General features: G+C 46.1%; 1 protein-coding gene across 1 annotated transcript in view; it reads right to left on the bottom strand.

Moving 5' to 3' along the window:
* The window catches only part of Fdft1 (farnesyl-diphosphate farnesyltransferase 1), a 29916-nt gene extending 7299 nt beyond the window's left edge, over positions 1 to 22617 (bottom strand). The window contains exons 1-7 of the mRNA XM_050152105.1: positions 22444 to 22617; positions 13358 to 13455; positions 12086 to 12269; positions 8337 to 8465; positions 6888 to 7079; positions 2106 to 2282; positions 762 to 914 (exon numbers count right to left, since the gene is read on the bottom strand). Of these exons, the coding sequence (XP_050008062.1) occupies positions 762 to 914; positions 2106 to 2282; positions 6888 to 7079; positions 8337 to 8465; positions 12086 to 12269; positions 13358 to 13455; positions 22444 to 22542 (1032 nt within the window). The 5' untranslated portion in view covers positions 22543 to 22617. The remainder of the gene's footprint in view (positions 1 to 761; positions 915 to 2105; positions 2283 to 6887; positions 7080 to 8336; positions 8466 to 12085; positions 12270 to 13357; positions 13456 to 22443) is intronic.
* Between the last annotated feature and the right edge of the window lie 1320 nt (positions 22618 to 23937).

The raw sequence follows: 23937 nt of genomic DNA, 5'->3' as shown, positions 1-23937 counted from the left end.
AAAATGAACTTTAGTGCCCATGAAGGTTTTCAAAAATTAGTGATCAGTAAATTAGGTAATCCCCAAATCATGCCTGTAGTCCCAGCGCTTGGGGAGCCAAAGATGGAGGATTCCAGTGAATTCAAGACCAGCCTAAGCAGACACCTGTTATGCATGCTCACCCAGCAGGGGGAGGTGTGCTTGGCTTTATAAGGTGGTTTTGGCATTTGAAATGAGAGTTGCAGAAACAAACAGACCAGGACTTAAGAACTGACTGCAACTGAACAGCCGTACATTGTCTATGTTCCCTCCTGGAGTTTTCAACTGAGGTCTGTGATATGCTAGAACACACACACTGAGTGTCAGGACACGAGATTCATTCAGCCATGCTTTAGCTTCCAGAGCCTCCACTTCATTTCCTTCACCCATCAAAGAAGCTAGGTCTCTAACATCATCTCTTTAGGAGACGTGATTCTTCCTGGGGGCTCTGTCTATGGCCTTGCTTCTTTTATGTCACCATGAGTCCTACAACAGGGCTCTCTCTGTGTGTATTTTCTTCTTCTTTTTTTACTGAGCTCTACATTTTTCTCTGTTCCCCTCCCTGCCTCCCCCTTCCCTTCAGTGTATGTATTTTCTAATAAGAGATACCAATCACTCTCTTTAGGCTATAACACTAAGTAGTGAGGACTAACTACTATCCAAACGTGGTCTGGTTAAACAGTGACATGACTTCATGCATAAAAACAGCTACAAATTACCCAGGATATTAACCGAAAACCCACCTCTTCTATATACTGTTGTATGATAGCTTTGACGGCTGGCATGTTGGTAGCATCCATCATAAGGGTAACTGCTTGCCCCTTCCGAATCTTCACTACCCCTTTGAAAACCTGCTGATTGTTGTAACAGGCAGCCAGTGTAGCGATGGCCATTACCTAAGGTAACAGGAGGAATCTCAGTTCATGAAGATGTAACACGCAGCGCTGCACGCACTCCTGAGAGCCAAGTCCTTTTGTGGAATACCAAGTGTAATTAAAGAGCCAATGTGTACCAGCCAAGCAGTACCACCCGGGATAGGCCAGTCAGGGTCTACCTTTCCATCTCCACTCCTTTCTCAACAACAGGGCTAAATTATTCTGCCATTTAGTAAAAAAAAATTCCAATTTATTTACAAACACAAGTAAATCCAACTTTTCCACATGAAAGTGGTAGGTTATTATAACAGAAATATATTTCAAAATAGTATCTAGGAAACATTTTCTAGTTTATCCTATTATGAACATATTCATTACACATTAAAAATTGTGTGAGATGAAAACAAGGGAAGGGGTACCTGTGCTTAAAACTGAATGATTATTACCCGGATGGAAACCTCAGCTAGGTATCCAGGTTTAGCTGAGCACCACTCAGGGCTGTCAGTACAACTAAAACCAAGCTTCTGAGGGAGGTAGTTACAGAAGTAACTCGTAAAGGAAATTAGTAAGTGTGAGAATATAGAGGCAGGGCTAGAGAGATGGCTCAGCAGTTAAAAGCACTAGGTGCTCTTCCAGGCCCCGGGTTCAATTCCCAGCACCCACATGGCATCTCACAACTGTCTGTAACTGCAGGGGATCTGGCACCTTCACACATACATATGTGCAAGCAAAACATCAACACATTTAATTTAAAGCAAGGCTAGGTCTACATTACTATCGAGTACAGAAAAGGATAAAAATCTTTAGGTATTTAGTGAAGAAGTTATTATATTTATTCATTTCATGTATATTTGCAATGTGAGATGCCTAGTGCAGAAGCCATGACCTACCAAGATGCCTCATGGTACCAGCCTTATTGGTTTTAACCAGCATGCTGGTGGCCATCTAGGCTGAGGCCACACTTTATTAGCATAATGATCTAGCTAGTTTAGAATGGATAATGGGAAAAGGGTAAATCCAGAAGGAAGGTTCTGGAGAAAAAAAAAAGTTGATTTTGCTCCTGAAAGTAATACAAGGACCATGCTGTAGCTCACTAGCTATTTCTGAGCAAAGGAAAACACACCAGAGCCACTTTCCTAATAAACCATGGCCCTGAACACGGCAGAGCGAGGCAGAAACTGTTCCACCCAGCCCAAGCACGACATTCCATACCTGTGGAATAGCACAGAAGTTAAACACACTTTGGTTCCGGAGCCTTGACAGGTAGGTGATGACGTCGGGGATATGGTGCAGGGTGTTGGTTATGAGTTCATTTAAGCACTGCACGGCCACATCTATGTTTTCTGGCTTAGCAAAGTCTCCCAGCTTCTTAACGTATCTGCCCCACACCTAGCAGCCAAGAAAGTACAGAACCAGTCAAGAGGTGCACAGGTGGAAAACTTACATGTATTATACGGTTTCTTCGGGGGTTGGAGGGGCTCAGTGTAGACCATGTAGCATGCGATGAGTGGGGCCTGGGTTCCACGCTCAGCACCATATGACAGCTGTGCTACTTACAGTGACATCACTTCACTGCTCACCAAGATCCATCTATCTTAGGCTTCAGGGAACAGCCACTTATGGCAACTAGTCAGGTCCAATGACAAGAGGCAGAGTGGCATATGGGAAGGTGCCCTTGTAAATAATTAATGTAGCATGCACCAACCAATGTCATAATGGCCTCAGCCTACAGAGGCTTCCTGCTAGCCGGAAGGATGTGAGTCCATTGCTGAACACCCCCAGTGCACACAAATCAACTCCATCATCACAAGCAAACTGTTCAAACCCCAAGACGGCCAATTCTGCTAAGAATGTTGTCGAGCCAGAACGTGGAGGGAAGTAGGCAGGTGTGCATCACAGTGCCACTGCCTCCCAGACTGTAGTAACTTGAACTTAGAGTAGTACTCTCTGACCCCTCACTTCCAAAGTGTGAGTTTAGTGGTTTTATTTTTTTGTTATCGTTTCTTTGGAAGCACAATCTCAGTAAGTAACCTCAAAATCCCTTTCTCTAGTCCCCAATCTCTGGAATGCCAAGATGTTAAGTTTGTAGTTACCCTACCTGGCCTAGTTTCAAGAATTTTTTAAATTTAAAATCACTAAGCATGACTATTAAAAATCTCACTCTACACTCACACATAAAATATAAGTATTATATATAATATATGTAATATATGTGTCTATGTGTGTATATGCCACATGTGTGTAGGTCCTAGGAACCAGACTCAGGTCCTGTGAGAGAGCAGCAGGTACTCCTAACTGTTGAGCCTCTGCTTCAGCGCCATCTTAACATGCACCCACATCTACCTAGACAGAAGGTACTAGGTTGTTTTGCAGAACCTGGGGGTGGGGGAAACTTGCAGTATAAATGCATGTATCCACCTGCTTCAACAATTATAGACACATAACAAACCTGTTCAATCTACACCCTACTCATAGATTATTTTAAAGTAGGGCTGGATTTATTTTTTTATCCATACAGTCTGATTTCCAAACGGAAGTTGAACTTAGGGCCTCATGCTGTGGGATAATGCTCTTGTACACTGTAAAGATTTGTCACTCATATTAGTTTAATAAAACACTGATAGGCTAGTAGCCAGGCAGAAAGTATAAGAGGGGTGACCAGACTAGAATAATTCTGGGAAGAGCAATGGCAGTCACAGTCACCAGCCAGATACAGAGGAAGATGAGAATGCCTTACTGAGAAAAGGTACCAAGCCACATGGGTAAGCATAGACAAGAATTATGGGTTAATTTAAGTTATAAGAGCTAGTTAATAATAAGCCTGAACTAATAGGCCAGTTTATAATTAAATAAGCCTCTGTGTTTTTCTTTGGAACTGATGAGCTGCAGTACCAGGCAGGACAAAAACTTCCGTCTATAGCCTCATGCATGAAGGCAAGTGTTCTACCACTGCGCTACATTCCCTGCCTGGACCCTTTCTTGTATAAATGAAGTATCAGGTCACATCTAAACACAAACGATTAATACTTAATATAAAAGTCTTCCAATTTACCTTCCCCCTCACACAATTTGCTCAAATCTAACCAGGCTCCACATCCAGTACATGCTGGCTATCACTGAGGAGGTCTCCCTAGCCATTGATTTGAAGAAAAGAGTGTGGCGTGTCCTGGAAGATACCCTGACTTTTCTTTTTCTCTGCCCAATCTCATAGTGTTTACTCATCCTGCTTTTCTTGTAAATGATGGGTCTGGCAAAAATACTCCACTGGTGATCTGTGTCATCTGCCTTTGTCTTTTGTTGTGCTTCCTGAGAAAACCATAGTTCGTATGGACTTCTGGAAACCCTGTTGTTGGAGACACCATCAGATCCAACAGGTTGAGGAGCTCAGGCTTCTAAGTATGCTCCCAGCTCCAATGTCTACTCCAAGAAGCAAGCTGGCACCTGTTCAGTGCTCATCATAAAGGATGCAGACGACAGGTGAAAGATGCAGAATGAGCTGTGGGAGAAGGGTGCAGAGCCTCCCTGCCCTCTCTCGTGTGCCACCCTTCAGACACTTCTACTTAGTCAGCTATGAAGGCTGAATCCCTGGCCTTTCGGGGTTTTGACAGAGGCTTCAACATAAAGACGGTATAATCAAAGGCCAGTGGAAGTCAATGCTATCTCTACTCAGACTGTAAGGAGCCCACAGCCACCAGACACCTGTTTGCAAAACACCCCTGGGCATCAGAAGATCTCAGCCTTGGCACTAGGAGGTTGAGGCAGGATGAGCATGAAGTTTAGATCAGCCTGGGTGACATGGCGAGCCCTTGCTCAAAAAAGATGTAACATAAAAGATCCCAGGGGTTTTAGGAGGTCCGTGCCTGAAAACTAGCACGAAGTGCATATTCTTATTCTAAGTCAAAGATGAGATCAATGGCAGGAGCACAGGCAACTAGCAATTTTATGATACCAGGTTTATGTAAGAATTTCAGGGGTTTTTATTTGTTTTGTAGTGCTAGGTATCAAACCAGCTTTCCATGTACCAGACAAGCACTCCACCTCTGATATAGCCCCAGTCCTTTGCCCAATTTCAGTATTTGAAACCAATTCATTTTTTGAGTGTTTACTCAGGCTAGCCGCGAATTCAAAATTTTCTAGCCTCAACCTTGAGGGGGGTTTGGGATCACAAGAAGGTTCACCATACCCAGTTCTGCTACTAAAATGATTTCACAATGGGATTACTTCTTTCCTTCCTTTTCTTATCCCCCCTCCACACCCCGCCACACACAGTTGGTGCCAGGGGTCAAAAACAACAGCCTCACACCTGTGTGAGAGCACTGGATCACTGAGCTATTCCCCAGCCCCCCACCATGGGTACCGGAAACACTGCAGGAACCCCGCCATTTAAACAGTAGCAGATGTCCTACACTGGGGGCTCTCACTGGGCCATGACCTAGAGATGACTCCACAGTAGTGTGGCTCTTCTTCTCCTTCCTCTGCTGTGAGCAGGTGCATTGAGAACTTTCACCTTTACTGTCAACAGCCTCACCAGCAGCACAGAGCCCTATGGTCTCACCTAATGAAAAACGGCTGTTTGAGCTGACTAACGCTGGCTAACTGTGAACTGAATGTCTGTCTCATTTATATACAACTCTTTTTTTTTATTTTATTTATTATGTATACAATATTGTCTGTGTATATGCCTGCAGGCCAGAAGAGGGCGCCAGACCTCTTTACAGATGGCTGTGAGCCACCATGTGGTTGCTGGGAATTGAACTCAGGACCTTTGGAAGAGCAGGCAATGCTCTTAACCTCTGAGCCATCTCTCCAGCCCCAACTCTTTTTTTTTTTTTTAATTAATTTAAAAAAAAATTTTTCAAGACAGGACTTTTCTGTGTAGCTTTGGCTGTCCTGAATTTACTCTGCAGACCAGGATGGCCTTGAACTTAAGAGATCCACCTGCTTCCCAAGTGCCCGAATTAAAGGATGTCTCTTCTACTTACTCTGCAGACTGTGTAGGCTGAGGAAATGTGCTCATGATTCATGCTGTGTCTGGGAGACTGTGAGCCAGCACAGCCAGACTCCTCTTCCTGGGTGGCCATGGATGCCTGGGCATCATCAGACAAGGCCATTACCACTCTCCACCACGGAGGCATCACCAAAGCAGAGAGCCAGGCAGAAGCCTTTCTCACATCTGTCTCCCCAGACACCCGGAAGTGTAAACACCCTATGTACTCATTTTTTTGGAAGATGGCTGTCTCTTTGTTGTAATCTTAGCACTTTCAAGGCTGGGCTGAAAAATCCTGAGTTCAAAGCTAGCCTGAGCAAATACTTAAACTTTAAAATTTGAGATTTTTAACAAAACAGTTCCTTTTATATTAAATATGAATTTTACATCTGTTTTATGCATTGCAAATGCATTTTCCTCACTTTGTGACTTTTACCTTTATCCTTTTACCTTTTTATCTTTATTCCAAAAGCACTTGGCTTTAGGTGAACACATGAAAATCCAGACGGCATCTCAATAGTCACTCAGTTTTCAAGCTTCTGTTCAGTGTTGGTAGTTAATTAAATCAGGTCTTGTACTTTCTTCTACCCACATCCTTGTACATCCTTAGCACGCACGATGTCATGAGCCACATGTGCGGCACCTTCGCCCCTCACTGTCAGAGACTGCCCTGATCCAGTCCGTCCCCCTGTGCTGGCACTCCTAATGAAGGTCTGCAGTCAGAGGACTCGGGCTGTGGCTACAGGAATACATTCAGGGAAAAGCCCCAGCTCTCAGAGCTTAAGTTGGTTTGCCTGGAATTTATCTGTGCCTTGGAGGAAGTCTGCCCAGCCGTGCAGAGCCTGAATCCCAGACACAGCGGGTCTAGCCAAGGCAAATGACTAATGCATCTGTACCTTCTGGTGGTGTCTAGGGTACTTTGATTTAGTCACTTGCGACCACTGGGTTAAATTACTCATTTTTCAGAGTCTAAAATTGTTTTCCCCCAAGTACCCCATGTCAGTTACCTCTCGAGGCCAAAACTCTCTTCCTTCTTGTTGGTCTTCCAGGTAATCACGAATGATATTTGTTTTCTGCAGGAACAGACCCATTGAGTTGGCACATTCTGTGTCTTCACCAACTAAGGGGTCTTCAAACTCTGAGGCCGAGAACAGACGAGAAAGGCCAATTCCTACCAGCCCAGCAACGTAGTGACAATACTGCAAAAGATTATTGTGTAAAGTGTTTTAATAATGACATAGGAAAGTCTTGCCAGGCATCTTAGCTACAAAATAGGGAGGCTAGAGCAGAATGTCTGAGCTGTCCTTCTGATTAAAACACAAGCACATGAAAAGAATACAATCAAAATGTAACTACATCATGTTCCTGACACCAAGTGAGCACTCTGCAAGCATTCAATCCACGACCATCCACAAGACCTCAATGAGCATGTCAGTCTATTTTGTGATCTGAACCCAAGCTCTGCAGGAAATAGAAATCACATAAACTCTTTAGGTATTTGAGAGGTCAACAAATAAGTGAGCAGGCCACACACACTGTCAAGTCTCCCTTTGTCCAGATGAGCAATCATCGTAGCCTACAACTCCTAGCCTGACCTGTACTCCACACTACTGGTGAGGAGGAAGCTCTGGCCAGACAAGCTATTACTGTGTCTGCTTCATCCCCACTCTCCTGACTCTCCTCAGAAGATGCACCATGCCCACAGGGATAGCCCAGCTCTCCACTCGTCAGCAGTTGCTATGGATTCAGTTTCTCTAAAAGCACAAGCTGGGAAGTCTCCTGAGCAACGGTGCTGAGGTGGAGATGCCTTGTGGGAGATGGAGGCCATGAAAGCTCCAGCCTAAGTGGATTAGTGCAAGTTACAAATGAGCTTCAGGCCGGGGCTCCCATCTCTTGCTCTCGTGCGCTCTCCATCACTCTGGACACGTTACAGTGAGAACCACAAGAAGGTCCTCTCTAGATATGGCTTAACTCCACAGACATTTAAGAAGGAATGAAAAACTTGGAGACCCCTAATTATTCTTTATCACTGAACTTCTCTAAAAGTAGAAAGAGAAATATTTTGCCCATCTGATGACTCACACACTAACGCGTGCACACACACAGCATTCTGTAACAGAAAAGAAAATACCAGTAACAACAAGCATTGTTCTTAAAATCTGAAAAGCACCATCACTTCTGTAATACAGGAAATGATTTGGCCATGTACCTGATATTTCACTGCAGCTCAGGATACTCTTACAACTCACTTTGGCAGTAGTGAGCCCTCTAGGGCACGGACTACCACTGACAACGTTAAGCTAGGTGGGTGTAAGGACACAGTCAATTTCAACAGACGTTGGTTAAACCAGAAAATCCAGATCTGGAGGCTATGCTGTCCTTGCTCTGAGTTTCACCACGGTGACTGCTGGCTGTCTAACTTAGCAGATGTAGATCCGGTTCACAGAGACACTGACCTTGTCCCAGTCCTGTTTGGAGGTCACATGCTTGTCTACAAATTCTGCCATCCCACATCCCATTTTTTGGCAGATGTCAGCAATCACTGTTTGGTATTTCTCCGCCAAATTTCTAAACTCCAGGGAGATCTGAAATGAAGAGCAAACAAAACAAAACACAAGATGACACATTTCATGGTACAAGCAGAAGTGCACAGCCCCGCAGAGCTCACAGGCCAGATCAGACAAGCCACTTCCCTTCATCAGTCAGGGTCCCCAAGTACTTCCTTCTTGAAGCTAGTGTCCTTAAGTCAAGCAAATGAAAATAAAAATTCCAGTAAAACAAGGAATTATGTCTTCCTGGAACCCGGAGGGAAGATCTGTATTCTTCAGGCTCTGCTACTTAACACAAGCCCTTGGGGGACCAAGCCACAACCACGGCACACTCCCAGGTCCTTATAACACTTGCTGCACTTGCTGGCCATTCCAAGGACATGAAGGCACATTATGGTGATAAGTCTCCTGAGACAATAAAGGCCAAATCCCAAACAGGGCAAGAGGCTCAAGGCACTTTCATTAACTTTCAAAGGCAAACTCTTCCCCTTGGACAGATTATGATTAAAATACTGCCTGATTTGTTGTTCTAAGCCCCCCACCCTCCTTCTGAGGCAGGTTCTTATTATGATATTCAGAACTGATTTAAACTCCTGGTCCTCCTACCTTCGCTTCTCTGCACTCACTGATGTGTGCTGACGTATCTGGATGTTTTAACCTCTTCTTGTCCTTTGAGCTTTTTTGTTGTTTTTCAGACAAGTTTACATAAATCCTGGCCTCAAACTCCCTATCTAGCTGAGGCTAGCCTTGAGCTCCAAATCCCTCCTGCCTCCACTGCCGCACCTCACCCAGCTATAAAAAGGCAAAAAAGATGCACAGATCAGCACCATGTTGCTGGGGCCAGGCACCCTGGGTTCCAACCCTGATTCCCCGTTTAGGCAAGGGACTTGAATTTCTCTGCACCTCAGCTCCCTCGTATGCAAAAATGTAGAAAGTACAGACACACTGCAGATGGTGTAAGTAAAAGCCAGGGATGGGAGGACATTACAAAGGCTGCGGCAAACCCAATCGCACGCTTTAGGTCATAGCACTGGGAAGACAGAGGCAGGCGGATCTCTCTGAGTCTTAGGTCAGCCTGGTCTACAGAGTGAATTCCAGGACAGCCAGAGCACCACAGAGAAACCTGGTCTCGAAAAAAAACAAAACCAAAAAACCCTCAAGGCTGAAGCAGACAAACACAAGACAGCATGCTCACACACTGTGCCTCCAGGAAAGAGAGTCCACTTGGCTTATTTGCAGAACAAGAGCGTGTGAGGTCCACACATCATATGTGGCAAAACCATTTAAATTTACAAATGGAACTAATAAACTGCCCTTGAAAGTACATTCTATCTACCTGGCCTTGATAAGCATACTTGTTGCACTTGGGAGGCAGAGGCAGGAGGATCTCTGTGAGTTTAAGGCCAAAACCTGATCTACAAGAGCTAGTTCCAGGACAGGCTCCAAAGCTGCAGAGAAACCCTGTCTTCACCTCTATCAGGATATAAATGGCTAACAATAACAAGTGGCTTCTTTTCTGGCCTATATTTTAGCTCCCTTTTTCTCTAGCTGGGACAGTTCGCTGTTTCCTAACCTCCTTGTGCAAACAGGAAAAGATCAATTTACTGCTCACCTTTGAAGCCCTCCAAAGCCAAACATTCTCTTCCATTGGACTGCCACATGCATCAAGGAAGACACTGGGCTTTACCAACATACTTGACAAAGATCTGAAAATTACCTATCTCCCCCAAATTACTTTAACATTCTCACAGTTTTATATTCTTTCTGTTGGGCAGATGAGGCTAACTTAACTGTTTTGGTTCCTTGAGACATGATTTTTCTGTGTAACAGCCCTAGCTGTCCTGGAACTCACTCTGTAGACCAGGATGGCTTTGAACTCACAGAGATCCACCTACCTCTGTCTCTGAGTACTAGGATTAAAGGGCTGAGCCACCACTGCATGGAGGTTACCTTAAACTTTTATGATCCATGTAAGAAAATTATCCCACAACCAGAAAGTATTTAATGGTTGTAATGTCCCTGTATGAAAAGTAGTTTGGGCCAGATGTGATAGCACACACCTAAAATCCCAGCACCTGGGAAACAGAGGCAGGTAGAGCTCTGTGAGTTCCAAATCATCCAGCTCCAGGCCAGCCAAGGAAACATACTGAAATCCTGCTTCAAAAACAAAGCAAAATGGATTTTTGGAGGCAAGTCTGGTATTCCTTAGGAGGTTGGGGTAGGAAGGTTAGCTTAAAACACAAAGTGGGTTCATGGTCAGCCTTTGAGAAAAAGGCAGGCTGAGGATACAGAACAGTAATAATAAATAAGAGTACTTAGAGACCATAGGGCCCTGGGTTCCATATCTAGTACTGAAGAGAAAAGCAAAATCCATGTCTGTTTCTAAAAAGACACACCAGGGGGCTCACAGCATGTCATCGACACTGGCAGGGCTCAGAATGAGCTCAGCGCTGAGTTTCAGAGGAAACATGCATGGACCATCAGGTACCTCGAAGACACCAATGCACCAGTTTCTTCCCTAGCTCAGAGCTCTAACAGATCAGGCATTTCTCCAGTCTTTCTTGGAGTCATAACACAGTACACTAGATTTTGGGCTTTGGCCCTGAAAACATGATCTCAGCAAGTGGAAACAGCCCTTGCCCAAAAGGAGTCTTTCTCAAACCTGGGTGGACTCCCCCTCCGTTCACCTGACTCCCTCCCACTCAGATGTACAGACTAGATAGATTCCTTCATTGTAAACGGCAGATGAGGACTGTTCTCTGTTCTCCAAAACTCTAGCAACTATGCAGTAAACAGATGCCCTCTTTAGGGTATCAGGGACCACTGACTTGGCTAACCATGCAAATTCTAGAAAAGGACGAAGTGAGGTCCATGTACAAGAGGTTTCGAGTGCCTAAAGCTTGGGGCTTTAACTATAACCCACCTCAAGAGCTAATACCTACACAACACTTAGTATGCACCAGGCACTGACCTAAGAACTTTGTACCTAAGAAACACCCAACTTCTGCAGCTCCACCCATGTAGATTGGGATACTGAGTCACAGCTCAGGGGAAGTGCCAAGGATTTCACCTGGCTGCTATAGCAGCCCACACCCTGCCCACAGATGTGACCCATGCTGAACAGCAATCCCAGCCAGCCAGCCTCCCTGAAGGCTACACTACAGTCAATAGGTCCGAGAGAGCCAGTCTGGACATTCACTTAAAATTTTTTTGGGGGGGGAGGGTATCTTTTAGAAGCCTGAACTGTGTGACGGTACAGAAGTCTTTCTGTATGAACAGACCGGGACATCTTAACAACGCCCTGTAGAAAGAGAATTAACAACACTAGAATCTTTTTTTTTTTTTTTTTTTTTTTTTTTTTTTAGTTTTTCAAGACAGGGTTTCTCTGTAGCTTTGGAGCCTGTCCTGGCACTAGCTCTTGTAGACCTAGAATCAGGGAGCTGTTATCGTCTCTACACACAGACAGAAACCGATGTAGGGAGGGGTCTCTACCTCATTACCAATTAGTAAGCTGGGATCTTAAGCAGAGACATCTGGTGCTGGACTCAGCTGCCAGAGTTCTCGGCCATCACGTCTCCGGCTGCCCTCAGCCCCGGGGCTGAGTGACAACAGCACTGCCAATTAGCAACATATGTACCCAGAAGAGAGTCCACTACCGTGGGGAAGTCCTCCAGCACTTGGCGGTCCTTCTCCTTGCTCTCCATGAAGCGCCACTCTGGTTCATAGAGGAAAGTGTGAAAGTTGCGCAGCATCGGGATCTTCTTCTCCACACTGATGGTCATGTCATCTTCCACCGTGTCCAGAGCGCGGAGAACCAGATAAAACACACACACTGCGTGGCTGTGAAAAAGGGAAGGCTATTAACAGGGCAAGGAGCATGCGTTTATTTATTCATTTCGTGTATGGATTGATGTGTGTGTGTGTGTGTGTTGGAGCATGAATGTACCCCAGCACATGTGCAAGGTCAGAGGACAACTTCTGGGAATCAGTCCTCCCTTTGTCCCACGTGGGTTCTGGGGACCCAACTCAAGTTGTCGGAGTTGGCAGCAGTGCCCTACCTGCTAAACTATTTCATTAGTCTCTTTTTGAAAATATTTATTTTTAAGTCACATTTAAAGCAGAATAGTGCTTCATGCCTGTAATCTTAGCTTTGGGAGGTTGAGGCAGAAGGATCTGGAGTTCAGGACAACTTGGGCTACAGAGTGAGACCCTCCTTCAATAACAGTCATTTAAACTGTGCCGGGCCATTTTCTAAGTGGTCTTCCCAGTAACTCTACAGAGCTAAGAAGTGATGTTACAGACTATCAATCTTGTATTTGTTACCCTGTCTTAATGGGAGTGATAAACTCTCTAGTTTTGTAAAAAGTGATAACCTAAGCAGGTGGGTGCCATACCATAACTCCTAGAATGCTTTACAATTAACCAATGCATGTCAGGGACCAACAGTTTAGACCCATGTTCAGAGGGAACTAGGATTTTGCAGGCGCAAAACTTTTCAGCATGAATGCTGTCGTGGTAACCACTGCAAACTTGTGTGCAATGTGAACATTATGAAGACTCAGTTATGCTTAAAATGTAAGGTGACAAACGAGCTAAGAAAAAACACCAGGCCTGTTCACTGACAGGTGCGGGTGCCAGGCCTAAAAGAAGGTAATAAACATGGCTGCCCCACCCCCTTCTCTGAAAGGACTGGCCTGAGGGCAGACATTGGTAGATAGCCAGGTGTCTAGAAGGGCATTTGCAAGTAAACACATGGGCGCAGTGTGTGTGTGTGGAGGGGGAGGGTTAGTCCTGCCTAAGCCACAACAAGGAGCCCATATTCTTTTCTTTTAAGGAGCTCATAATTCTAAGCGGTGAGCCAACGTGGCTGCAGTGACTCAAAGTCCCCTGGAAAAGCGGTCCTCCCGGAGTTAGGGCTCTCCACTAACCGCATTTCCCCATCCAGCGCCTGGATAACAGCGGCGAAGCTGCGACTGGTCTGATTCAGATACTTGTAGCACGTCTTCAAGCTGCTGCTGAGCGAGTCCTGTGGGCAGAGAAGACATACCGCAGTGGCAGACGTGGAGCAGGAGTGGGGCTGGGGCAGGCAGCTGGCAGTTGGGCTCCGAGCCCAGGACCAATCCTTGCAAGGCCAGGCGGTGGGGGGCCAGGAGCAGCACCGTGGGGGAGAGCCAGGAGTCCTGGGCGCAGCAACCGGGCTGAGCACCAAAGTGCGCTTGACCAAGGCCATGGCCTTGGTGCTGCCAGCGGCTGCCATGGGGAGTGCAGCGTGGAGCCCTTCCTCCATAGGCGCCCACCTCAGGGCGGAGATCGGACAGGGCTAGCACTGGCCAGAGCAGAGGGAGCAAGCCTCACTCACCGACACGTGCAGGTCCGGACCACGCCCCTTGTCGCTTCTGGCCACGCCCCCACCAGCACGAACCCCTTGCCCACCCTTCTGCTGCGCTTTCTCCAGCCACCGCAAATGGTCTGAGTGAGGGGGACACGGACTGGCGCAGCTCGGAAAGGCTGGCTCTCTCTCCCTGTGTTTTTCCAAAACAAAACTATTTATGCAGGCTCCTCTGAATCCTTTGTCAACTAGGCTGGCCTTTGGTAAACTGAAGTGCTCTGTGTTTGTGGTCAGTCTTACTACGGAGCTCTGGCTGGCTCGGAAATCGGAATGTAGACCAACCAGGGTGGCCTCGGACTTGATCGTGTACCCTCTTCTACCTCTACCTCCCCCGAGTGGAGTGCTGAGATTAGCGTATGGACCACCACACCCAACAACGGGTCTGTCTTTGCACTCCCAATTTTAGTTGAAATTGTCCAACCTAAACACATGACCACACTGTCTCATCTAAACAATAACCCCTTACCCTCTCAATTTTCCCTTAATAATTGGGACAGAGTCCATTTCTACTCTGAGGCTTCTTTACGCCCACTGCGATTATTTTCTTCTGAAGAGAATCTGGCTTCAACAACTGCTGCACTGCGTGGCTGACCCAGCCCTGCTTAAGACCGCCAGAAACCTTCAAATCACTGCTCTTAGCAGCGGTATCAGGGATGTGCAGTGAGCTGGTCTTCGCGTGGGAAACAAGGAAGGGCTAAATACACTTTGCAAGGAACTGGAGGTTTGGATGGCGTCTTAGTACAAATGCCAAACCAAACCTGCGGTTTTGTGCTGTGTGTGTTTTATATGAACGTTTTATGAGCAAGAAAACTGAGCCGAAGGTATAGCATTTCCACGTGCCCCTTGCACACAATCTCTCCCCTCATTCCAGGAAACGGGAAACACAATTATCGACTGGGGGAGTCGCTTTTGAGATACGGCATATCTACTAGTAGGCAATCCACAGTTGCAGTGGAATGGCAGGGAACCTTGGACCCTGGTGGGTCCTGTGAGCTATGTCCTTTTTTATTTGTATTTCCTACACTTCCTAATATGAATACACATCATTTTGTCCAAAGAGTAAGGCTTTCTTTAAAAAAAAAAAAGATATATAATCCTAAGTTTCATTTTGCTGTCATTTTCAGTAAGATATACTAGTTAAAACCAATATTTACTGATCAGCATATTTAAGTAAAATTCACAATCAAGCACATGAAAACAACCCACAGTGTTCCAGTGAATAAAGCAATACATTCATGGAGGATTTTAAAATACACTCTTTCAGAAGGTAGAAAGGTAAGGGTTCACAAGAAAAAACTGAGTAACTTCTCTTTTGGGATACCATGTTACTCTTGTAGCCCAGGCAGGCATGGAATTCATGGCAATCCCCCTGCCTCAATCTCTTCACTGCTCAAATCACAGCTGTGATCTACACCCAGGGTGAGCAACTCTGACAGCTCTCTGACTCATGCCCCATGAGTATCATCTACAGTGACAATGGTCTAGGGACTGTTCTCACAGGGAAGCAATAAATGCTGGGGACAGTGGCACTGCCTTTGGAGGGAGAGCAGTCTTTTTTTTTTTTTTTTTTTTTTTTTTTTTTTTTTTTTTTTTTTTTTTTTTTTTTTTTTTTTTTTTTTGATTTTCAAGACAGGGTTTCTCCGTAGCTTTTGGTTCCTGTCCTGGAACTAGCTCTTCTAGACCAGGCTGGCCTCGAACTCAGAGATCCTGCCTCCGCCTCCCGAGTGCTGGGATTAAAGGCCGCGCGCCACCACCGGCTGGAGAGCAGTCTTAGGGAGCGGTCCCCACCCCATCATCCCGAGGAGACACAGGACTCACTTCCTCTGTGCCCTCCACATCACTTGTTTCTGGTTGCAGCATGTCACCCTGAAGAACAGCCCCCAAAACGACTAAGAATAATCCTACCAAGAACTACACTGCTCTCTGAATGTTGGCAAGATTTCATATGTGAACTTCCTGTATGTATGTTACAGCTACTGTCCTTAGGGGTCGCCCACGTTTTTCACTGATGCTTGAGGCTAAGAACATACCCAGAACTCTCCAATGCAGGGAAGACAGGACTCAAGGGCATTTAGGACAAGGGTACGGATGGCTACAGAGGGCTGAACTCCCAAGACTCAGGCTCCAGCTGACAGCTACCAGCACCACTCCTACTTGCCCCTCTGCCATAGCCCCCACTTTTGTCTTTTTCAGGCGGGGTTCTCTGTGTAGTCCTGACTGTCCTTGAACTCAGATCCACCTGCCTCTGCCTCCCAAGTGCTAGGATTAAAGGAGTGCGCCACCACTGCCTGGCTGTCTTCTCTAATTTTTAATAAGACAGGTTTGCTTAGGACAAGAAAATCTAAATCTTAAAAACCCATGAACCTCAGAACTGGATTTAACAGCAAGATTAACAATTGCCACTTATTAGGCACCCACTGCATGTCAAACACAACACAAACATTACCCTGAACCCCTCCTAAATGTTCAAGGAAGGTGTAACAGGCTACAATCCATGCCACACAGGTAGCAGAGGTCATACTTTTTAGTGTTTTGGACAACAAACCATAATATGGTCAATAATGTTGAGTCTTAAGAAAAAACCTTTCAGTTACCCAGGTATGGTGAGCACAGCTGTGACTTATTACGTGGGAGGCTGAGGTGAAGGATGAAGAAGAAGGGCTATACCCCAAGACCTCTTGGCATAAGAAAATAACAAAAAAAGAAACAGAACCCCTTTCATTCCCAGCCTGGAACAAGCAGGCTGTTGCTAAGGTACTGTACCTCAGTGCACTGCTATCTTACTGATGATAAAGAAACATGGAGATTAAGTTACTAACGAGAACATGAATGTCTAAATAGTAAAAGTTACGCTTGACAGAAGTCAAATCTCCTTAGAAAAGGTTGGCTTCTTCTATTTTGTGGCCTCTGAGTAATGTCACAAAACTTGCACATGGGGGAATGCATTTAGATGTGCTGATACGCACAGTTAATGACAAATTATTTGAACTTGATTTTTTTTTTTTAGGGTACTGTGTCAGTGTGTAGCCCTGACTGCCCATTCAAAGATTAAAAGCACGCACCACTATGCCTGGCCTGAATCACATTTGTTCTTTGTTACAGAAATAATCAGTCCTCAATATTGTTCAAGGTACATTTCCCTCAGTGTTTTCTTATTGTTGTTACTTAAGAAAGAAATGCTAAATGAAGAGAAATTTGGTTTCCTGTTTGTTTCCCCTAGTTAAAGGTATATTCAACTATTGCTATTTATTTATTTATTTATTTATTGGCCCGAGCTATTACCATGGCATTTAGGGTGGTCTGAAACTTCTGGGCTCACGTGAGCCTCTTGCCTCCACTTTCAGAAGAGCACGCACCACAGCATGAGCCTCAGTGGTAGCACCTGGTTAGCATGCACGAGGTCTTGGGGTCAACTTGGAGGGGGGGGGGGGGGGGGGGGGTGTCTCACAGCGGCTTACTAAGAGCTCAGTAAACACACTGGCCATCAAAACCCTCCAGGAAAAAGGGACAGCCCGAACCAAGTCTCACTCTCCGCCCCTTGCCATGGCCACCCAGTCTCCAAGAGTCTCATTTTATAAAGGAAGAGAAAAACAGTCCCCTGCCGTAGATCACAACCCTAAGATCTGCCATCCCTTGACCTCGCCACTCTGACCTCCTCCAACTATGCTTTTGGTAATTAGTTCTGCCTGAAACTCTGGGGACTTGTCTTACCTCTATCACCCAATAGGACCTGTTTGACAAAAGCCAGGTCTTTGTAGAGTGTGTGTTTTTTTGTTTTTAATTTAATTACACAGACCAGTTCTCAGAAAGAAGCAGAGGTGCTGTGCGGCCAGGCCTGGCTGGCCCTCCCCGAGGCACACTTACAGGCCTGTGAGGGAAAACTGCATCTGGAATCTACACCTGTAATCTGCAAAGTGGCAGCAACAACAGGACGTGTCCCTTTCAGATTACTAAGAGTGACGAAGTGCACTAAACTGTTAACATGACTCTTCTCATCACGAAGGAGTCTTTCTTTCCTCCCTCGCTCCTGGCTCCCCAGGTGACATTTGGGTCCAAGTGCACAGTAACAGATGTGACACATGCAGAATTCTGAAGTGTGTGTATTGGGGTCTGCTCCCTTCCAGTGTTCATGGAGTCCCATGAGATGTGTGTCTCCCCTAAACTGGCTGTAACCTGTTAACCACCCTTTCATCCAGCCACAAGCTTGCCTGTCAGCTGAGCATGCCATGGAGAAATGGACCCAGCTGTCCCAGACAACTGGGAACTAAGTAGCAGTTGTTACTTTAAACCATCACGTTTGATTCCCTAAACTTAGGACAAACACACGCACAGCATGATTTGACATCGCCTCCTCTTACTAGTTCCCTGGCATCAGGAAGCAGCACACGTTTCCCCAACCCCAGCCCTAAGGTTTGGGATGATTTGTCCTCAGTAAACGCTAAATGAGAAGCTGGTAAGATGCCTCAGAGGATTAGGATGCTTGCTGAACAGGACTGGTGACCTGAGTTCAACTCCTGCTACCCGTGTAAAGGCAGAGAGTGGCGAGAATAAACGCCACAAAGTTGTCCCATGGCTGCCACATGTGTGCAGTGGCGTATGTGTACGAGTAAACACACACACGGAAATGCGGTCTTAAAAAATCTAATTTAGGGGCTGGAGAGATGGCTCAGTGGTGAAGAGCACGTCCTGCTCGTCCAAAGAACCTGGGTTCAGTTCCCAGCACCCACAGGGCGGCTTGAAACTACCTGTAACTCTAGTTACACATTTACACAGACACACATACAGGCCAAACCCCAGTGTACACTAAATCTTAGAAAAAGATTAAAAATTAATTTAAAAAATCTAAGTAATATACTTAGATAATAGATAGCTATAAGACAACATCATCTGCCCTGGGACTCACAAACTAACCCTAGGGTGGCCTAGAACACACAGAAATCTCCTGCCTCTGTCTCCCAAGCACTGGGATTAAAAGCATGTGCCACCATGCCCATCAAAAAAAAAAAGAGAGAGAAAAGAAAAACATTATTACTATTTGTTCATTTATTTTTGTGGAGGATACTGAAAGCCACAGCGCTTATGTGGAGATAAGAGAACAACTTGTATTGGGAGAGAGCGCTCTGGAGGGGTTGGAGAGACGACTCAGTGGTTAAGAGCAAGAACTGCTCTTGCAGAGGACTGGAGTTCAGTTCCCAGAACTGATATGAGACAGCTCACAACCACCCCTAACTCTAGCTCCAGGGCAGGATCTGATGCCCTCTGCTGACTTCAGAGGTACTGTACTCACCTCCACAAACCCACATAGACACTGACACACACACACACACAATTACAACATTAACTAAATCTTTTTTAAAAGAGTAAACAATCTCTACTCAGACTGAGTCAAAACCCAGCTTCCACTCCATAACTACAGGACCTTAGATAACTTACTAACTTCCCTGAGTCCCTTCTAGAAAACACAAAACCAGTAGATCCTCAAAGGGTGACAGACGGGAGGTTATGTAAAAGTGTTTGGCACAGACCAAGAGCTAATAAACATTAGCTAACTGTCATGGCACTAACTGAAAGGTACACACTTCTGTTTCAAAAGCCTTTCAGCAAGGTGCAACGTTGGAGAGAAAGCCCCAGGCAGGTGTCCTTACAGATCTGGGATGTCCACAGCGCTAAGCCTGAGGAGATTGCCTGAAAAAGCAGGTGGACACTGGCAAGGGGCAAACAGGTCAAGGTATGGCGCAGAAGAGCCTTGTCTCCAAGTACTGGCCACTGCATGCCAGCAACAAGTGTGTTTGGCTCTGAGCTAGATCTGGACAGTTGGCTGCTTTGGTTGTTAATGAATACTTAATCGCTTAGTAAAGATATATGAGGAGAACAAAATTAAGTGTGACCAAAAGAATATATACTTAACCTCAGGCACAGTGGTTTGTTATAGTACTTTTGGTATTTTCCTTCATGAAATATCTTGTAATGAAAATGCATTTTTAATTGTGCCTGGAAGCTCACACCTGCAATCCCAGCACTCAGGAGGTTCAGAGTTCAAAGCCAGCCTGAGCTTACCCTGTCTCAAAAAATAAAACGCCCAGTGCGTTATAGGTTCTGAAGTAGCCAAATGAGAACTGCCCAATTACCACATAACCATGAAAACTGAACTTTAAAGGAAAAGGAGGAGCAGGGACATGGCCCGGAAAGTGTCATACTACAAATAACTAAAGGACACAGCTTTGTGGCAATAATACTTTCTTGGTCTGTTGTTCGAAACAAGGTCTCAGTAAGTGTTCACAACTAGCCTCGGAACTCAGTCTGTAGAGCAGCCTGACCATAAACTCCTAGAAATCCACCTTCATCTCCTTCTCTTATGGTAGGCTTCAAAGGCGTGTGTGCCGCCACGCCCAGCTGTGAATCTGTATTCTTAAGAGAATATGAGAGTTTTAATACCTCAGAGTCTGTATTCCAAAACTGGCTCTAAAAGCAGCAAAACAAAGGGTTGAAGTTGAGTCCAAGAGTTTCTAAAACCTGAAATTCCCAGAAGGAGGGAAGGCAGTGAACACGCCTCCCTGGTGGGGAAACTACCATCACCAGTGCCGCCAGGGGACCTGAACTGTAAGCTTAGGCTCCCCATCCCTTCAAGAAGCTGACAAACAGAGGCGGCTTCCCCCTCTAAGAGCTCAAATGAGCAACAACATCCAGCCTGGAAGCATTGGGATTTCTGAAGATTTGTAAACGTGCAATGCGAATATGTAATCTTGGTACAATGCCCACGTCCAAACAGGCAATCCTTTCACGCTTCACCTGGGCCTCTCACGCACACAGCTGACAGGTAACTTTTTACAACAATCTAAGGTATCTGCACTTAAGATGATTTGTCGCCTGCATGTGTGAAGTCAGGTGTGGCAGCGCGTACTGATGGTATCACATCAGTGCTCAGAGAACTCTTCCTAATACTGAGCCAAATGAATATTGGCTCACAAAAGCCACAGAGCATTTGAAAGCTCTTACTTCCTTTCAGTAACCCTGAAAAGATTAAACTCACATCCTAACAAGAACTGATTTTCCCCGTCCTGTCAATTTCCCTATGACCCTCACTATCCGGCCACACTCGGGAAAGGGCACCAGGTTTAAAAGTCTAGAAGCTTCTCCAAGGCAGCTTTGTTCCCTACTTCTTCTTCACACATGTTGACAAGCTACATTATAGAAAGCCATAAAGACACACTTATGAAGAAAATAACCCTATTTTCTAGTATCTTAAAATCCAGAATTGTCAGGTGTGGGGTGGTGGTGCACCTTTAATTCCAGCACTCAGGAGGCAGAGACGAGCATGACCAGAGACAAGTGGATCTCAAAAGTAAGCTCTGAGGCAGCCAGGGCCGCACAGTGAGACCCTGTAGAACCAAACAGAGACTTTTAAATCAGAACAAGCCTGCGACAGAGAATCTTACACCTGGAAGTCAGCCTGGGAGCTGACTACCAGACTATGGGGTCTCTGAAGTTGAATAGTACTAGAGAAAGCAGGTAAGCGAACCTCACAGGTCACAACGCCTTCCTCAGATTTCTGCAAAACATTCTGGAGACACTTTAGAAGGGTCCTGAGGAGATGGAATCAGCAGCGGCTGGAGAAGGCAGTAAACTGGCCTCCCCAGAGAAAGTGAACTACCTGTCGCTGGAGCGGTCACAAGACCAAGTGACTTGCATTATAAAGCAGAGATTCTTTGCTTTTGGTCATTCTTCCTTAAGAGCCTGACAACTGTGCACCCTTCTCCCCCGATAGGTACTCTTTGCATTTCTTTCTTTGGGGGTCCTATCTGTCGATGCTATATGGCCATCCGTGGCTTACCCAAAACAGCACCTATCTACCACAGTGTAGGTGTCCCGTAAACAGGCATCATCGGAAGGGCAGAGAGGCACCTGACAGAGCTAATGAGGATTCCGCATTATGAAAAAAAATTAAAGTGATTCAATGAAGAATCTCTTTAAATAAAATACAGTGTGATGTTTCCAGCGGATGGGAAAAATTTAAGGCTTCTGATGTAAACCATTAATTCAACTGCATGTGCATTCATGCAACCATTACATACTCTTATTACAAGAGTGACCATCACCACAAACGCACACATGTAACGAAGGGTACAGTGCGATGAAATACAAACAAAAACCAAGCTCTGGCCTTCCAGCAGCCAACAGCTAGTGATAACTTGGAGATTATGTACACAAGAAAACAGGAAGCACCCGGGAAGGAAATAGGGGCTTGCAGGAAGGTGAGGGAGCGTATGAGGGAGGTGATGTATCTGAAAACTGGAAGGAGTGGTGGGTGTGGAGTTAAATTTTCTCAAGTCTGTTCTCTCTAATCTCAATCTTGGAGCGCAGCCGTTGGAGTAAAAATAAACCCTCAAGTTTAGGGGGGAAAAAAGTGCGCAGGAAAAGTAATGGCTTGAACAACCAGAAACCTTTAAAAACAGGTAGGGGGTAGGGCGGGACCTGTCAAGAGGATGATAGGGTCCAGCTGGGGTGTGGGACCCGGGCCAGGAAACCCCCCTTCCAAAGAGACCGGAGCGCTCGTGGCCGTTCTCCGTTATCTCCGGTGCGTGCAGCGGCCACAGACCCGCGTGGGTACAAGGATGCTCGGCCTACCTGGTCCATCTTTGGTATGAACTTCCGCTGGCCTCCCATGCGGAATCGTAGCAGGTTGTAAAACTCCTCCGGGTGGCCGAGACACTTCACGAACTCCATCCTTGGCGCCTGCCGAACGCGAGGCTCACCTGTCTGGATCTCCGTCTCCCACTGGCGTCTAGATACTCGGAATCGGCCAGGGCTAGGAGGCGGGGCCAGCGGCCGGACGCCCCGCCCACCTCCCGCCCTCCTCAACCGGCCCCGCCGCTCGCGCCGCCAGCCCGGGGCGAGCGCAGTGGACTGACGGGCGTTGATTGGTCAGAGCCTCTCGCACCAGTAAGACGCTGGCCAATAGGAGGCCAGAGGTGCCTGGCGCGATGACCACACCCTAGAATCTGATTGGAGGGCTAGAAAGAGGCCAGCGAACGCGATTGGTTCCCAGAAGAGGGTCTTTGTTTGCGAGCTGCGTGTCGGAGGTGGGCGGCGAGCTCCGCGCGTGGGTAGTCGTTCGGGAGTGCGGAGACCCACGTGTTCTCAGGTGCCGGGAAGAGAGGTTCGCTTGCTCCAGCGCGCCTCCTCCCCTAGTTAGCTTTTACCTCTTAAGACGCCTAAGGGAAGGGCTAGCAAAGCGGCGTCAGACTGGGAGAGCAGGGACTGGAAATATGATTTGCGGCTTGTGATCACGGTAACTCGGGCTCTACACTGTGTCCTAAGGAATATAGGTTTCCAAGAGAAAGTAGGTTTCGTGATTTAAAAGAAAACAGGGTAAACAGAGTCTTGCTTTCCTCTGAGGAGAGTTTCCTGTGGCTTTCCTGAGCCCCATGAAGCTTCAAGTGGGACAGCCTACAGTTTCTCAGACGTCCCCATCCCTCATCTGTGAGACACCACGCATATGATTCTTGGATCGTATTTTCAACGCTACTAAAACAAAGAGAACTGGGCTCTTGATGGACATACCTCTCATGTTCTGGTTAATAAACCAGGATTTATGCGGTGCCTGCAAAATCTGCACAAGATTGGGCCCCATCTGGCGTGGGAGGGGCAGCCAACCACCCCTCTAGTTAAGGGTTGCAAGGGTCAGGGAAGGGCTCCCTCCCTAGGTGGTTAATGGTTACTAGTGGAATAACTTTTAAAGTTATTAACCTAAATGACACACGAGTTTTATGATGAACTCTTCACACAATGTATTTTGATCATATTCCCCTTTAACCCTCATACAACTCCCACACTTGTCAATCCTTTTATTCTCTCTTTTTTATGATATATTATTTGTATCAGTGTTTTGCCTGCATGTATATTTTGTGTGAGGGTGTTAGACCCTGGAGTTACAGACAGTTGTGAGCTGTCATGTGGATGCTGGTATTTGAACCTGGGTCCTCTGGAAGATCAGTGAGTACTCCCAACCTTTGAGCCATCTCCCCAGCCCCCCTCTTATTCTTTCAAATAGACCCATTTATACTTACATCTTTTTATTATATGTTGATGTGTGGCATCATACACATTCTCAGATATGGA

The sequence above is a fragment of the Alexandromys fortis genome, unplaced genomic scaffold, assembly GCF_014885135.2.
Source record: "Alexandromys fortis isolate MF-2015 unplaced genomic scaffold, M_Fortis_MF-2015_v1.1 scaffold_75, whole genome shotgun sequence".
Lineage (NCBI taxonomy): Eukaryota > Metazoa > Chordata > Mammalia > Rodentia > Cricetidae > Alexandromys > Alexandromys fortis.
Note: the sequence above shows the minus strand (reverse complement) of the source record. Positions and strands in the feature narration are given on the sequence as shown.